At 48.3% G+C, this 15833-nt stretch overlaps 6 protein-coding genes across 6 annotated transcripts, besides 16 other annotated features; 5 read left to right on the top strand and 1 right to left on the bottom strand.

Annotated features, from left to right (window-relative positions):
* Positions 1-33: 33 nt before the first annotated feature.
* Positions 34-59: a microsatellite.
* A 118-nt stretch (positions 60-177) lies between these two features.
* PVX_111330 (ribosomal protein L3, putative) lies at positions 178-2094 on the top strand. The gene has a single exon (XM_001608441.1). The coding sequence runs from the start codon at positions 537-539 to the stop codon at positions 1695-1697; it is 1161 nt and encodes a 386-aa protein (XP_001608491.1). The 5' UTR covers positions 178-536; the 3' UTR covers positions 1698-2094.
* Positions 403-425: a microsatellite.
* Positions 1451-1491: a microsatellite.
* A 1099-nt stretch (positions 2095-3193) lies between the features above and the next one.
* Positions 3194-3222: a microsatellite.
* A 221-nt stretch (positions 3223-3443) lies between these two features.
* Positions 3444-4844, top strand: PVX_111335 (centrin, putative; the record flags this gene model as incomplete). The annotated part of the gene is made up of 5 exons (XM_001608442.1): positions 3444-3626; positions 4031-4145; positions 4249-4326; positions 4552-4595; positions 4725-4844. 5 exons carry the CDS (start codon positions 3444-3446, stop codon positions 4842-4844), a joined length of 540 nt encoding a protein of 179 aa, XP_001608492.1.
* Positions 3574-3595: a microsatellite.
* Positions 4043-4063: a microsatellite.
* Positions 4220-4258: a microsatellite.
* Positions 4336-4360: a microsatellite.
* A 368-nt stretch (positions 4845-5212) lies between the features above and the next one.
* On the top strand, positions 5213-7613 carry PVX_111340 (hypothetical protein, conserved; the record flags this gene model as incomplete). Its single annotated transcript, XM_001608443.1, has 9 exons — positions 5213-5295; positions 5436-5564; positions 5693-5733; positions 5929-6012; positions 6158-6218; positions 6457-6519; positions 6661-6785; positions 6946-7038; positions 7245-7613. The coding sequence occupies exons 1-9, from the start codon at positions 5256-5258 to the stop codon at positions 7611-7613; spliced, it is 1005 nt and encodes a 334-aa protein (XP_001608493.1). The 5' UTR covers positions 5213-5255.
* PVX_111345 (hypothetical protein, conserved) lies at positions 6946-8281 on the bottom strand. Its single transcript, XM_001608444.1, has 2 exons — positions 7937-8281; positions 6946-7774 (listed from the first exon to the last, which is right to left on the bottom strand). The coding sequence occupies exons 1-2, from the start codon at positions 8107-8109 to the stop codon at positions 7732-7734; spliced, it is 216 nt and encodes a 71-aa protein (XP_001608494.1). The 5' UTR covers positions 8110-8281; the 3' UTR covers positions 6946-7731.
* Positions 7111-7131: a microsatellite.
* Positions 7540-7563: a microsatellite.
* Positions 8142-8167: a microsatellite.
* A 161-nt stretch (positions 8282-8442) lies between the features above and the next one.
* Positions 8443-8465: a microsatellite.
* A 44-nt stretch (positions 8466-8509) lies between these two features.
* On the top strand, positions 8510-9816 carry PVX_111350 (DNA-directed RNA polymerase II, putative; the record flags this gene model as incomplete). The annotated part of the gene is made up of 2 exons (XM_001608445.1): positions 8510-9359; positions 9532-9816. The coding sequence occupies exons 1-2, from the start codon at positions 9111-9113 to the stop codon at positions 9814-9816; spliced, it is 534 nt and encodes a 177-aa protein (XP_001608495.1). The 5' UTR covers positions 8510-9110.
* Positions 9817-11696: 1880 nt separating this feature from the next.
* Positions 11697-11716: a microsatellite.
* A 1698-nt stretch (positions 11717-13414) lies between these two features.
* Positions 13415-13437: a microsatellite.
* On the top strand, positions 13429-15588 carry PVX_111355 (merozoite capping protein 1, putative; the record flags this gene model as incomplete). Its single annotated transcript, XM_001608446.1, has 3 exons — positions 13429-13448; positions 13812-14053; positions 14383-15588. Exons 1-3 carry the CDS (start codon positions 13439-13441, stop codon positions 15586-15588), a joined length of 1458 nt encoding a protein of 485 aa, XP_001608496.1. The 5' UTR covers positions 13429-13438.
* Positions 14289-14312: a microsatellite.
* Positions 15589-15602: 14 nt separating the features above from the next.
* Positions 15603-15623: a microsatellite.
* Positions 15624-15833: the final 210 nt, after the last annotated feature.

Here is a 15833-nt window from a genome sequence, read left to right on the forward strand (position 1 = left end):
TTTGCCATTTTTTTTTACATCTTTGCAATTTTGTTGCAAGCTTTCCAGCGTTCCGGCGTTCCCAGTTTTTGCGAAAAAGAAAAAAACATACATTTAACACGAAAGAAAAAAAAAAAAAAAGATGCTAATGGATGTTAGGAGTTCGAATAAATTTCACATCAACTTGCATATGTTCTCTTTCATGTTAACTGGCTAGTAACCCTTTTTGGCAATCCTCAACAGGCGCAAGCGCAGGCTGATTTTTTTTTTTTTGCAACGTTTTTAAAAAGATATATAAAAAAAATAATTGCGTGAGGAGAAAGCTTTTTTTTTTTTTTTTTTTTTTTTACCCTTCATGAAATTATTCCTCCCTGCTAGTTCAGCACCTTTGGAGTGAACCGCATTTACTGTGACATCCGCCAAGTGGAGGATCGCACGTAGAGGAAGCGCATACGAAATAAGTGAGTACGTACGTACGTTCATATATAAACATATCCCTACGCGGACGTAGCGTCCCTCACCACACAGCCGCTTAGCCGCTTCACGACCACGCAACAATGTCGCATCGCAAGTTCGAGAGGCCTCGCCACGGCTCGCTGGGGTTCCTGCCAAGGAAGAGGTGCAAACGCTTGAGGGGCAAAATCAGATCCTTCCCAAAGGATGACAAGGAGAAGCCCCCCCACTTCACGGCCTTCATGGGCTACAAGGCCGGTATGACCCACATCGTAAGGGAAGTTGATAAACCAGGATCGAAATTACACAAAAAGGAAATTGTGGAAGCCTGTACCATTATCGAGTGCGCCCCAATGGTTGTCGTCGGAATGGTTGGCTACAGAGAAACACCAAAGGGATTGAGAATACTCACCACCGTATGGGCCAACCACGTCTCCGACGAATTTAGAAGAAGATACTACAAAAACTGGTACAAAAGTGATAAGAAGGCATTTACCAAAGCGTTGATGGTTCCCAAGCTAACCAAGGAAAGTCTCTACAAGAGGATAGAAAAATACTGCACTGTGTTGAGAGCCGTTTGCCATACCCAACCATCGAAGACGCCCTTAAGCATGAAGAAGGCACACATCATGGAAATCCAAATAAATGGAGGTGGAATGAAAGACAAAATTGACTTTTTGAAAGAACTGTTGGAAAAGAATCTACCCGTTTCGAATGTATTCAATACGAACGAAATGATCGACGTGATTAGTGTGACAAAGGGACATGGTACCAAAGGTGTGGTCAGCAGATATGGCGTGAAAAGATTACCAAGAAAAACACACAGAGGGTTAAGGAAAGTTGCTTGTATTGGTGCCTGGCATCCTGCGAGAGTACAATTTCAAGTACCCAGACATGGTCAAAAAGGTTATTTCCACCGAACTGAAAGAAATAAAAAGATTTACAGAATTGGCCTGAAAAAGGATAAAAACAACGCCTCAACCGATGCTGATATTACTGAGAAGAAAATTACCCCCATGGGTGGCTTCCCACATTATGGTGTGGTCAATGAAGATTTTATCCTACTGAAAGGCTGTGTTGCTGGAACGAAGAAAAGACCAATCACGCTGAGAAAAACATTGGTACCACAAGTGTCGAGAGATGCCTTAGCGCAAGTTTCACTCAAATTTATTGACACTTCCTCTAAAATTGGACATGGAAGATTCCAAACCAGTGAGGAAAAAGTTAAGTATTATGGGCCTCTGAAGAAGGACTTGAAGGCTTAAGGGAAAGCGGTCAAACGAAAGCGTCAAGCGAAAGCGGTCAAGCGGAAGCGGTCAAGCGGAAGCGGTCAAGCGGAAGCTGATTTGCCAAGTCGCCCAGGCGATTACGCTCGGAAAAGGAGAACAAAATGTGCTTAAAAATACCCCTTTTATTGAGAGAGACCAACAACTGGGGTGTACAGTGGGGTTTATTGCATTTGGCCGAATGATGGACTAGCCAAAATGGACTTTTAAAAAAAAAAAATAAATACGCCAAATGTGGCTTTTCACATGAACTGTTCAGAAAAATTCCCCTCATTTTTGCACATTTTTAGCGCTTTTCTCCATTCTTTTCCATTATTTCATCTGTGTGCAAATTTTTTTTTTTTTTCCCCACCTACGCACCATCCATTTTAAACACGTTCAGGTGAAAGCTAAGCAAAATAACTAACCGAAAAGAAAAAAAAAAAAAAAAAAAAAAAACTTCCAAAAAGTATACCTATGAAAAGATTAACTAACATATGTAAAACTGCGTAGAAGCGGTAAGCACGTTGGTAAAAGGGGGCAAGAAAAAGGAGTACTAGGGGTGGTGGTGGCAATTTTGCACGTTTAATTCTGTGTAATTGTTTTTTTTTTTTTGCGGGAGGAGGATGTCTCTTTAACCGGTTTGGTCTCTTTCATTTTGTGAGCGGCATGGCGCGGGGGGCACCTTGTGGGGGAAAATCACCAAAGTGGTTGGCTGCGTTACTATAGTTGCCCTTTCACTGGGGGAGAGAACTCGCAAAGCAGCAGCATGAACTTGCGGGCGGAATTCATCCGCTGGGTAATCCCACCTGGTAATTCTCCCTTGTGCTAACCCTAAAGAGGACTTCCACTCTCTCGATCACTTACACCTTCCGCTTATCTGCGCTCCACTTGGAGCACATTTTTTGCCCATTTTTGGCGCATTTCTGCGGGGATATCCCGATTAACCGCTATACACGTACTTACCCATTGAGTATATCCCCCTTCACAATTTCTCGACCTGAGGGCATGCCTTTTTTCTCCCTCAAGTGTGCACGCGTAAGTTCGCGCTGAGTTTAGCTGCCAGTCTTGCGAAATTTTTTCATGGCCCTAAGTGGGCGCGTAAAGGTGGTAATCATTATGTGGAGGCCACTGGGAAACGTGAAGCTTATTGGAAGTTTAAGTCGTCGCTTGATATTGCGCAAGTGGTAAAGGGCACTGTGCTGGGGGTAATGTTCCGTGTGCCCTGTTCCGTGTACCAGCGCCGTGTGCACGTGCGCATGTGTAAAGCCGAGTGGCGAGCCTTTCCCCCGGCGCGGCCAGCCCGAGGCACGAAAAAGCGCGCGGAGGCGGGAGTTTTTTATTTTCCGATATACCCGCTCGGTCAATGTTTTTTCCGCCGCGCACGAGCAGCACTTCGCAAGTGGAGCAAAAAATTTCTCCACCTCGAATTGGTGACTTATCGAATTATCTGCTTGGCCGCTTCGCCGCTCCATCGCTTCGCCTCTTCTTCACCTCTGCCCCGCGCGTCACCTGCTGATCACTTTTACCCCTCCGAATTTGCAAAAATAGCAATTTGAAATTCTCGCACGTGGTCACAAAAAAGTGTACACCTCCGCTGGCCCTAAAAAGTGTGCATCTGCGCGAGCCTCCAAAAGTGTACACCTCTGTGTGCACATTTTGAAGCCTCTTCCGTTTTTCCCTCTTTTTGCTTATTTTCCGCGGCTTTCCCATTTTCGCCATTTTTCGCGTCGCCCGGCACACCAAATGATTAGCAGAAAAAGCGAAGTCTCCAACTTCACCCCAAGGGCCATTACGAATAGGCCCATAAGTAGCAACCGGCGGAGGGGCAGAAACGAAATAACGGAGGAGCAAAAGAATGAGATAAAGGAAGCCTTCGATTTATTTGACACGGAAAAAACGGGGAAAATTGACTACCATGAGTTGAAGGTACGGCGCGCTAGTGGGCCTCGAGCCCCCTTTCGTGTGAGCGGCACACCGCGAGTTGTATCACCTGCAGTTATAAGCTGCCTTTTTGCGAAAGAAAAATGCGAAGATAGAGGAGGGCAACAAAGGGAGACAAACCAACGTGCTGCAATCGAGGCAGTAAAAAAATAGCACAGCTTTAGACCGTCCTCTTTTTTCTCTATGCAAGAAAAGCTTGCTCATCTGTACAATATGACTTACGTTACGCCCCACTGGTTGGGTATCCCCAAGATGAGCAATCTCTGCATGTCACTGTTTATGTTTGCCCCCCCAGAAGTGCTACCCTTTGGCATAATTTCCCTGGAAGATGCCCCCATTTTAATCTCCCTCCCCCATTTCTTCCCTTTTCCTGTACATGTTCCCTGCAGGTGGCGATAAGAGCACTTGGGTTTGACATAAAGAAGGCGGACGTTTTGGAGCTGATGAGGGAATACGATAAATCCAATTCGGGCTACATCGACTACAATGATTTTCTGGACATTAGTAAGGCGATCGGAAGGGGGAGATCTATGCACATTGTTATTGCGCAGTAAAGATTACACTTTTTTTTTCTTTTTTTTCTTTTTTTTTTTTTTTCCCCTTTCAGTGACGCAGAAGATCGGGGACAGAGACCCAACGGAGGAAATAATCAAAGCGTTTAAACTGTTTGACGATGACGACACAGGTAGGAATGTTTAGCAAGAGTGACCGGGGATGGAGTGGCTTTCTCTTCTTTATTATGATGTCCCAATTTGCCATTTCACCGTGGTGCAACAGGGCGAATGTGCAATTGAGCTGCTATTCCGGTTTGCCGCAACATCTTTGCGTTTCCTCCTGTAGAGGATGAGGTGACTGATTGCACACCCCCTCGACGTATTTTTTCACATTCCAAATTGACCCATCTTTGCAGGGAAAATATCGCTAAAGAATTTGCGGAGGGTGTCCCGAGAACTGGTGAGGCGAGAGGGCGAGTGGGCAGCCGGCCAACTTGTAGCCATTGCTACAATGCATCTGTAGAGAGATCTCACACCCCTCTGGCAACGCTCAACAGCTCCCACACAATGCTAATACACACCCGCGCAGGGAGAAAACCTTTCCGACGACGAACTGCAAGCGATGATAGACGAATTTGACAAGGACATGGACGGCGAAATTAGCCAGGAGGAATTCCTCAGCATAATGAAACAAACGAGTCTTTACTGACAAGCTGCAAATGTGTGTACGTCCATGTGCATATGAAAACACTGTGGTGAAAGTGAGCATCCTCGCCGCAGGCAGCCACGCATAAGTGGATGTAGTTACCATTGGGGAGCTCCCCACCTGTGTGCATTTTTTTTTTTTTTTTTTTTTTTTTTTTCAAAAATTTGCCTGACCTGTACATACACTTTTGGTGAGCCATTCAACCGGTTTGCAATTTTCTTCCCTCGATTTGCTTGCCTATGCATTAACGCCGTGGGAACATTACACATGTATCACCATTCATGTTCTTTCGTTTATGCAACTATGCGTGTTCGGTCGGTGAGCAACAACTGTGTGCTTTGTAAAAGTTGTTTTTGTTAACTTTTTTTTTTCCCCAAATTAAAAGACGCAACGATTGGTGTATCCTTCCAAACGATGGACGGGCAAGGGGGTGACAAGGGCAGGATATTTGAAGGTTACCGGGTGGACGCATAGATATATGTGTGCATGTGTTTGGGTGCCCGGTCGGTTCCACCTGGGCGAGCTTACCTACGCAGCCTGCCCGACCGAGTGCCACCCTCTCACGTGCGGTTTTCCCCCAATTCACGCTCGCAGAAATAGAGGACTTTGTCCTCCACGTAATGTCCTGGTTGCTGAGCTTTGACGTGGACATTTTTAAGGCCAACTCGGAGAAGCAGTACCCCCGCGGCCTCCTCAACCGGCGCCTCGTGGGGCTCTGCAGGAGTGCGTACACGCGTAGTGAAGCGGCGAGGCGTGCGTAGAGCTACGCCTGTGCATTTTAATTCGCCCTCCCTTTGTGTCCATTCCGTGCATGTCACGCCGCTAACATCGCGCCCTTCCCCCCTGCGCAGCCGTATCCGTCGTGGAGCTCGTCAACGACATGGTCATTCAGGTTTAGCTTAAAAAGGGGAGGAAAATGGGAAGCGGCTACACAGAGAGGCAACTCTATAATGTGTAATCCGAATGTGTAATCATAATGTGTGATCCTAATGTGTAATCCGAATGAGTAACCTTCCAGTCGGGCCATCGGACTGACTAACTTAGCCCCTTCTCACGAACGCCCACTTTTGCTTAACCCCTCACTAAGGACAAGAGCTGCACGCAGAGGGAAATATACTACAAGCTGTACCACCTCTTCAGCGAGCAGTGCCAGACGAACCGGCACATCCTGGTGAGGGGGCAACCCGAGGGGAGAGTTACCCACATAGAGTTACCCAAAGGGGGGATACCCACATAGAGTAACCTACAGGAGAGCTACCCACATAGAGTACCCCCTACAGAGTGACCCCTTTGCGCGCCCGCGCCACCCCCCTTAGCACGTTTGCCACATCTTGGGATTCCCCAGGGCGTCCCTAAACGTCTACGCCTCGGAAAAAGGTTCCCTCAAAGAGGAGCGCGCCGATTCGCGCGTGAAAATGGGTGTCCTCCGGGGGCACACGTATGAAGATATATGCATGTACATCTATGCAAGTGTATACACGTGTATGCTCGAGTGCGTTCTGCCTAACTACGTTTCGCACCGCTGGGCCCCCCCCTACCTGTAGTGCCCCCGTAGTGCCCCCGTAGTTCCCCCGTGGGCAAATCCCAACGAGGACAACTTTGCTTGAACGTACAGGTTGCATCGGCGGCCTCCTCGTGCTTCGCAAAAACAACGAGCGTTTGAATCTGAACGAAGTGGGTAGGTCGCAGGGGAGCATCGCCGCAGGCAGGGGTGGATAAGCATTCCCGTCTACTCCTCACAGCGGCGTAGTGCAGATGAGATGTAACAAACTCGGTTACACTCATCCGCCGCTAACACTCCAAATACCCACCTTTGCAGAAAACGGCTTAATGATCAATGACAGCCTTTTAAAAGTCGACCGCGTGGAGAGCCAAGCAAACTACATACTCGTGGTGGAAAAATATTCGCTCTATCAAAAGCTTTGCGAAAAGGAGATATGGAATGTACTTTGAGAGCAGTGCATGGGGGGTGCCCACCGAGTGGAAATGTGCCGACGCGCACCTATACGTATGCCCATTTGACTTTCTACTGACTGTACCTCTCCTCTCATCCCATGCCCCTTTTTTTTTTTTTTTTTTTTTTTTTTTTTTTTCTTCATGCCAGATTTTGCCCTGCATTTTAATAACCGGGAAGGGAGTGCCAGACTTTTCCACTCGGAAAATTATTTGCGAGCTTGTTGAGTTGTTCCAGCTGGAGGTAAGGCGAGGGGGTGCGTCGCGGGGATGCCTTCATGTGTGGTGGAGATTCGCCTGGCCAGTCAACCGGTCATCCTGGGGCACTTCACCGGCAGCTTTTGAGGTAGCTTCACAGCACTCTTCCTCTTTGACTCCCCATTTTCGCCTCCCCTTCTTCCACTTCCGCACCCATTTGAGCTTCCCTTTTTCGCCGCCCCTCCCCTGCAGTGCGTCTACGTGGGCGACTACGACCCCTACGGCTTCCGAATATACTTGAGCTACAAGGAGGGCTGCAAAACTAATGAAGACGCCATCTTCCCTTGCGCAGATATGAGATGGGTCGGCATGAACTCGCAAGACATGAGCCTCATCCCGAAGGAGGCCCTCCTGGCGTTATCCCAGCGGGACAAGAACGTCTTGCGCAACATGCTAAGTGGTGACAGCCTCAAGTGCAGTGCGAAGGTGAGAAGGGAGATCACCCAAATGGAAAAGCTCAGTCGGAAATTTGAAATCGAGGCGATGGAGTCTTTGGGCATGGACTTCTTCATCCGGGAGTACTTGATAAGGAGGGTGATGCGGCGGGAGTGGGCCTCGTGAGGGGGGAAGCAAAGCGGCGAAGAGAAGCGGCGAAGTGAAGAGGCGAAGTTAAGCGGCGAATCAACCGGGGGACAGCGCTTTCGCCCTCCCGGGAACTTCTCTACAACCCCATGCTTGTTCACTCCCCCTCTTTTTTGATCCTCCGTTTGTCTTGGATGTATCTGTGGTGGGGTGGGGGAGAAGTAAAAAAGGAGAGGTGTGGAAAAGGAGAGGTGTACAATAGCTGGTCACAGGTACTGGGGTATCTACGTGCTGCTGTCAGAGTGCCAAGATGGTGTAGCGGGTGCTTTCACCTGCCGCTGCCTCTTCTACTCTGTGCTGACCTGTTAATAACACTTTTGGGGACGAACTCGAGAGAGTACCTCTGCACATATTTGGAGTTCATGAGGAAGGGTTTATTTTTGCAGTGGAGGAAGTACGGGAGGACGTTCTTCTTCAGCCCATGGGTGAAAAACTTTTTAATGTGCTTGGAACACTTCCCAGCTGTGATAGTCATCGTTATGTGTTTCTGCTGTGGACTCTCTGTGAGCGCAGCATCGGAGGGGGGAGCGTCACGGAGGAAGCTGCGCGAAAAGGTGGAAGCGTGAATGGTCCATGTTTTTTTTTTTTTTTTTTTTTACTCTTTTTACTCTTTTTATTTCTTCCTTCCTTTCTTCCTTCCTATGTTTATTCTTTTAACCTGGAAGGGAGTCGTCACTGCGCCAAATGAGCAAATATAGGCAATCGCCATCCCAGCGGGGGACCCGCTTAAATGCACCAGTTGCTAATTTGTACCGTCGGGATCGGCCCCCACCCCGTTTTATTTTCCCCTGGGTGCGCGCGGAGGAGGGCGACGGAAAAGTGGGCCGAATCTCGATCGAAAAAAAAAAAAAAAAAAAAAAAAAACACAAACATATGTACATACATATACATGCATATACTACTTGCATATGCTTATGAGCGTCGAACCTGCGCCCCGTAAGTTGACAACTTCTGCCACACTTCGGCGCGCCTTACGATGGAAGGGGAAACAAAGCAACAAAAAAGGCTCCCACGTTCCGATGATCTGATGACCCCACGATCCGATGATTGCACGACCCCACGATCACATCGTCCCATGTTGCCATAGAAACATCTCGCGCGAGCGCACTGTGCCATAGCCACACGCACTTACCATGCTGCGGTTCTGAGTTGCCAACCCTCTTTCTGCATTTCGACCAAGGGGGGAGAAAAAGGCCCTCCTTTGCGAAGCGTTATCCGCCAAACTGTTGCATGAGCGCACGCGGAGGAGCCACAAGGGCAACGTGAGAAGGCGCAATAAAGCGATAACTGGAGGGGGGAGCTCATTAAAAAGGGTAGAAGTGAAAAGGGTATAAGTGAACAGGGTAGAAGCAAACAGGATAGAAGTAAACAGGGGAGAAGTACCCGCGAAGCTCCTCCTCTTCCCCCCGCTTGTAAATCCACCACGTCTGCAACAGCTCCCTCTCCGCATCAAACCGCCACCCAGCCGAACGTACAATGTACTTCGTCATAGAGGAATGGAAAAATGTAATAATAAAGCCAAGTCAGCTGGGCCCGAGGTACCAGCAGTTCATAGAGGATATGCTGAGAAACAGCGTAGAGGGTCAGTGCAATGCCAAGTATGGGTACATAATTTGCGTCATCCGCATAATACATAGTGAGCCTGGACGTGTGCAGGATGGGACGAGCATGATCGTTGTGAAGGTCAAATACCAGGCCATCGTCTTCAAGCCGTTTAAGGACGAGGTGGGTGATTGTTCCTCCACCCGAGGAAGGGGTCCACATGGTGGAGGCGCTGTTAAGGAAAGTTCACCTGTGCGTGAATTGGGTTGATTCAACCGATTGGTGTGTATACCATACTACATGTGCCCCCTTTTTTTTTTTTTTTTTTTTTTTTTTCCCTGACCGCCCATCGCAGGTACTCGACGCGGTCGTCACTGACGTAAACAAACTCGGCTTCTTCGCTCAGGCAGGCCCGCTCAAAATTTTCATATCGAGAACAGCCATCCCCAAGTTCTTCGAATACTCGGAGGATTCCCACTACCCCTGTTTTTCCTCAGGAGTGCACAACATAAAGCCGCAGACAACAGTGCGGATAAAGCTGCAAGGTATTCGCTACGACCTGTCCAACATGTTTGCAATTGCCACCATTAACAGTGAGTACTTAGGATGTATCGAGTCGAACACGTTGCACGTTATGTGATAGGGGGGGGGCAGCAGATGGGGGAAATTTTTACCTTTTTTTTAATTAAAAATGTGTGCTTATGGATGGGCATACGCCTTGTGTAGTTGCGTAAACCTGCATGCGGGGGAGCCATTTTGTGTTGACCGCTCCCCATCCGCATGAACAAGGCAGTTTTTTTTTTTTTTTTTTTTTCCTTTTTTTTGCACACAAAAGAAACATGGGGGAACCATTCCGCTTCAAACTTATGGGCAGTCACCCAGTTGGAGGTAGCAGTTGCAAGACATGAGTTGGGTGAAGCAAGGCCACAACTGATGGGCGTTACCGCCGCGCAGTGTGCCCTTCACCATAGGTTAAATGTGTAAATAGCATCCTTTTTACTTATCCACGTGGGTGACACCTAACCTGAGGGGATACGAACATGTGCTGATGGTAACACTGACATGTGCTCGTACGAAGTTGCAATAATTACACTACCCGCTTGGAATTTTTACCCCCTCGATAGTGGGCCATAAAACCGTTTTAGCTAGCCAGCTAGCTATTTTTTTTTTTTTTTTTTTTCCTACGCGGTGAAAAGTGCATTCGGGAAGTTACACACATTTGTGTGCAGGAAAGGGAGTATCCTTCTGCACACATTTGTGCTACGCAGAGTATTAAGCAAATGTGGGGGGCAAATTGGGAGGGAAACTCCATGCGATTATTTTATTTATTTTTTTCCCCTCTTCGCAATGCGCGTAACCGAATTGCCAAGTGAAAGTAACCGTGTCGAAGTGGCGAACGATCGAACGTAGCCAGTTCGGCTGAACAAGCCGTTTGATTTACGCTGGAAGTGTTGGTGGCTCGATCGGCTGCGCGGCACTGGGCTGTTCGTGCTTCTGAACTGTGCGCATTCAACTTGGTGAATTAAAAAAAAAAAAAAAAAAAATTGGGAGTGGAGCTGAGAGGAGCTGATGGGAAAACGCAATTTGTGAAGGGGTCACAAAGGAAGGGTTGTGTGCCGACCCTTGAGAGTCATTCCACTTTGTTCACTTTGAACGATGTGCACGTGTGTGCATGTGGGAGCGCGCCCTTCGGTATGCACCTGTATGCGCGCGTGTGTGCATGTGCATATGCCACTGACCGTTAGGGGAGTTACGAGAAGTGATGCGCAGGTATGCACTGCGATGGCAGTGCAAGTGCGGGGTGCGCAGGGAGTGAGGGGAGAGTGAAGGGAGGGCGAACGGCGGGCGAACGAGGGGTGAACGGAGTGTGCCTCTTCACGGGGCGGAGAGGTGCCGCGCGATGAGGTTGTAACTGGTAGAGTTGGGGGAGTGCGGAGTTAACTCACATCTCTCCACTTTCCCCCGAGGGTTATTCGGAGGGGGGTACACGGGGAAACAACAAGAGGGTAACAAGAGGGCAACAAGAGGGTAACAAGAGGGCATCGAGAGAGGAACACGAGAGCAACAAGAGGGCAACCAGGAGAGTAACCAGCAGAGCAACCAGGAGAGTAACCAGCAGAGCAACCAGGAGAGGCTTCCCAAAGGAGTATCACCTATCGGTAATGCAATGGAGCAGTGACGCGCGTGTGCAGAAAAAGTCTGATGGGCGAAGTTTGCGGGGGGAGGAAATGGAGCGAACTAGGAACACACAAATGGGCGAGCAGCCTGCGAGGGGTGAGCGCGCGCACGCCGGTTCGGTGGTGGTCACTCTTAGGTGGTCATTCATGGGTGGTCACTCTTAGGTGGTCATTCATGTGTGGTCATTCATGGGTGGTCATTCATGGGTGGTCATTCGCCAATGGGTTGCTCATGGGCGCCCCCCAACCCACGGGGCGCTCCCCACTGGTACATTGGTACACTGGTTCATTGGTTCGGGTGTACACACGCGTACACACACGTACACACGTGAACGCGCGGGGGGCGTACACACCCCCGTGTGTGTATCCGCAAACATACGGGCGTATTTACATGTGTGTACTTGCGGGGGGAAAAAAAAGGAAAAAGGAAAAAAAAAAAAAACAATGAAACGTTAAAAAAGACAATAAACAGACTATTCAGTTGGAAGAGTGAAATACGTGCATTAAGGCAGTTTCGCCTTTCCAAAAAAAAAAAAATATTTTTTTTTATTTTTTTATTTTATTTTACACCGTGTGAAGTTCGCTTTTTTTTTTTTTTTTTTTTTTTTTTCACCTTGACCCAATTTAAACTGGTGCTGAAAGTGAGATAAAGCAAAATCAAGCCAAGTTGGGAGGCAAATTTTGTGAAAATTGCAAATGGTTGGAGTGGCACTGCCGAGCGAGGGCGACTCCAGGCGGTTTGTCCCCGGTTGGTGAAGAAGCGCGCCGAACCGTGGGCAAGCGCTCGCAGGTACGAACAATTGCGAACCATTGCAATCAGCCGCTAACAAACGCGAACAATTCCAGTCAGCCGCTATCAATTGCGAACTGTTTGCGACGATTCGGCAAACGACTCACTCACCGAAAAAGAGCAAGCGAACAAACCAGGAGGGTTGGAAAGCGCGTGAAAAGATATATAACACAGAAAGCAGCCCGAACGTTGGTGTTGAATGTATTATATATGTTCACCTTTAAAAGTGCGGGTGGGATTGCTTTGCGCCATTCCCGCTTCGTTTACGCTTCGTTCACGCTTCGTTCCCGCTTAGTTGACGCCCCGCGCGCGTACGTTTCCGCACGCGCTTGCGTCTGCCTTTGCGCTCACGTCCGCGTGGATATGCACATACGCGCAAAAAAAATTGAAACAAAATTTTTTCTGTTTCACTCTTCGTTTCGCTGGTCGTTCACGCGTACATGTACGTAGCGTCATCGTGTCACTGCCATCCCGGATGGTACGTTTTGTTCACCGTTATCTGTGCATTTTTGTTCATCACGTAATCGCTTGTTTATCGCTTCATTTCTGTTCATCACTTCTGTTCACTTCTGTTCATCACTTCTGTTCACTTCTGTTCATCACTTCTGTTCACTTCTGTTCATTTCATCCCCCCCGTTCATGCATTTTTGTTTACTCACTTCTGCTCACTCTGTTCACGTCATCGCATCGTTCATTGCTCACCTCGCCATTCATTGCTCTGTTCACTTGTCGACTGCCTGTTCCTTTTCCAGTTACAGTTAGTTTTCAATTTTTTTTTTTTTTCCACTCGCCAATATTTATTGGTATTCAAATTTGTTCGCCCCATTTTCTTTTCCCCCCCCTTTTTGCACATCCATTGTTTGAATGAAAAAAAAAAAAAAAAAAAAAACTAGCAAAGCATTTCTTTAGTTCATTTTTTTTTTTTTTTAAAGCGTCGACTAGCACACCAGTATGTGTACCAAGTGTTAACACATTTCAGTAACACGTGTTGCTTACAGTTCGGTCAAGTTGGAGCAGTTCAGCCAAGTTGCGCAGTTCAGCCGAGTTGCGCATTTTTGCGACCATTTAGTGACGCGTTTTTTTTTTTTCCTTTCCCTTGCACAACCTGTGATGCCAGTTTTCACCAGCCAAAACAAATAGTGTTAAAGTGTATTTGTTTTCCTCCCTGTGAAGTACATCACTGCGTACCGTTCACCCGGCTGAACGCCCTTTGATTTTTCCTCCCCTTCGTCTTTTTCTTTTTCTTTTCTTTTTTTTTTTTTTTTTTCCAATAGTCATTTGTACCATTGACCAAAATGATAGAAAGTAAGTTTTGACACCCATCAGTTGAGACTTCCTCGAGGAAGCAGAGGCGAATGCACTTGCCGGGGGGTGTGTCTGCGCCATCCGTCTGTTGGGGAGATCACCAGGGGGAGCGACGCATCGGTGGAGATTGGCTCCTCCACCTGTTCGTTCTGTAGTCCGTTTTTGCCTGCGTCTTTTGCTTCCCCTGTGTGTGTCCCAGCGCGGATGGTGGGCGGACGGTGGGCGCATGGCCGTGCAATGCAGTGCAACACCACGCAGAGGGACCGCCACCCCGATGTGTGTCTCTGTCTCGCACGCTATTCGTTCTCTCCCCCCCACGTGGCCGCTTAACACTTGCACCCCACTACCTATCCCCCCGCGCAGACACCAAGTTGACGGAGGAAATCCTCAACGCAGAGCTGTTTAACGAGAAGAACGAGCAGACCACCCTGCAGGGAGAAATCGACAAGCACAAGGAGCTCAACGGAGTGGTCGTCTTCGTGTACCCGAAGGCGGACACACCCGGCTGTACCGAGCAGGCCAAGTTGTTCAAGGAGAAGTTTGAGGAGTTCACTTCAAATAAATACGCGGTGTATGGGCTGTCCGCCGATTCGGCTGATGCGCAGGTAGGGCCTCCAGGAGGGAGCGACTTAGTGGCACGCTTGACACGAGTGTCGCGAGTGTAGCGAGTGTAACCCGTTTTGAGCGAATCACATGCGCGTGGTTGGGAGGAAACTCCCCCCCCCTGCTTCTGCATGCGTGTCTTTCCCACTTGGCAGGCCTGTCGGTGGTGTCTTTTTTGCGTTTTCGGGCCGACCGCGCGTGTCTTCCCCGCTGTGGGGGCGGTGCAGGGAGCGGCAGTTGCAGCAATCGCATCAGTTGCATCCGTTGCAACAGTCGACGAATCACTTAACACACTGCTTTTTTCGCCCCTTCTCTTTTTTCCCCCCCGCAGCTAAAGTGGAAGGAGAAGCTGGAACTGCCCTTCGGGCTGCTGTGCGACGCGGAGAAGAAGGTGCTGAAGGAGCTGGGGTGCCTGAAGGAGGACGAGCGAATTGCGAGGTCCCACGCGGTGATCAAGAATGACTGTGTAGTGTCCTACTTTAAAAAGGGAGTGAAGCCAGGACAGTCCGCAGAAAACGTGTTGAACTTTATCATCAAGGGAGAGAAGGAAGGGGAGGACGCGGAGACGGACGCCAAGGCAGATGCAGAAGACGACGAAGTGGAAGGCGCAGACGATGATGAAGACGGTGCAGCTGAGAATAACGCGGAAGGGGCAGAAGTTAACGGAGATGTGAAGGAAGAAGGTAAAGCAGAGGGAGAAGAGGGAGATACCAAAGTGGAAGGTACAGATGGTAGTGGAGGAGATGGAGGGGAGAATAACAGTCCAGAAGAAGAGGGAAAGAATGACGAAAGTGGAAAGGAAAAGAAAGCTGCTTCATCATCTGGTTCGAAGAAAGCCAAAAATGGTGCCCCTTCTTCAGGAGGAGGAGGCGGAGGAAATGTAGTGAAGAGTAAGAAGAAAAGCTCCAAGAAAAACAACAACGGAGGGAACAAAAATGGTAAGGCGGCCAAGAAAGGAATGAGTGTGAAGAAGGAAATAAAAAAAAAAATGAACAGCAAGGGAGGACAGCAAAAGAAGAATGACAAGGTGAAATCAAAAAATAAACTTGTTAAAGGCAAAATGGGAAACAATAAAAAAGGAGGCTCAGGAGGTGGCAACATTAAAAAGGAGAACAAAAAAGATTATAAGAAGAAAAACAAAAATAATAAAAATGTGAAGAACAACGGAGGAAAGAATAACAAAAATAACAGCAAGGGTAATAAAAATGTGAACAAAAAAAATATGAACAGCAAGGATAAACAGAAGGGAGAATCTGGAGGAAAGAATGACCAGAAGGGGAAAATGAAGGGAAAAAGTGGAGGTGTTAATGCGAACAAAAAACCTATGAACAATAATATGAACAAGTCAGGTGGAAAAAAGAACGTTAAGGGAAAGGAGGCCAACAAAAAGGTGGGCAATAAAAAGATCGACAAGAAGAAGGAGCAGCTGTCCAAGAAGAGCAACAACGCGGGCGGCGGCAAGAACAAAAATGTGAACATGAGCAAGAACAGCGTGAAGAGCAACAAGAAGGTGAAGAAGATGATCAAGAAGAAGTGAGCGGGTGGAGGGGCCTTCCCAAAGAAGGAGCCACCAGTAAGGATAGGGGGCCCATCTGCCGGCAAAATCGCCTGCGCAGAGGAGATAAAAACAGCCACTCCCCCTAACATCAGCAGCATGTATCTCGGTTATCCTCCACACACCGATGAGAGGTGCTCCCAACGCCCAAGCACAGACACCCCCATTTGCGTTTGAGGCGTCCTGCAGGCGTAAGTAAATATGTGCCGACGTGTGTAAAAATAAAG

Source organism: Plasmodium vivax, chromosome 6 (genome assembly GCF_000002415.2).
Source record: "Plasmodium vivax chromosome 6, whole genome shotgun sequence".
Classification (NCBI taxonomy): domain Eukaryota; phylum Apicomplexa; class Aconoidasida; order Haemosporida; family Plasmodiidae; genus Plasmodium; species Plasmodium vivax.

Bases quoted from the DNA above. Each gene is read 5' to 3' on its own strand.
- PVX_111330 (XM_001608441.1), top strand. From the start codon at position 537: ATGTCGCATCGCAAGTTCGAGAGGCCTCGCCACGGCTCGCTGGGGTTC.
- PVX_111345 (XM_001608444.1), bottom strand. From the start codon at position 8,109: ATGACTATCACAGCTGGGAAGTGTTCCAAGCACATTAAAAAGTTTTTC. The intron at 7,775-7,936 runs GTCAGCACAGAG...ACCCCACCACAG, and splicing joins CCCAAAAGTGTTATTAACAG to ATACATCCAAGACAAACGGA.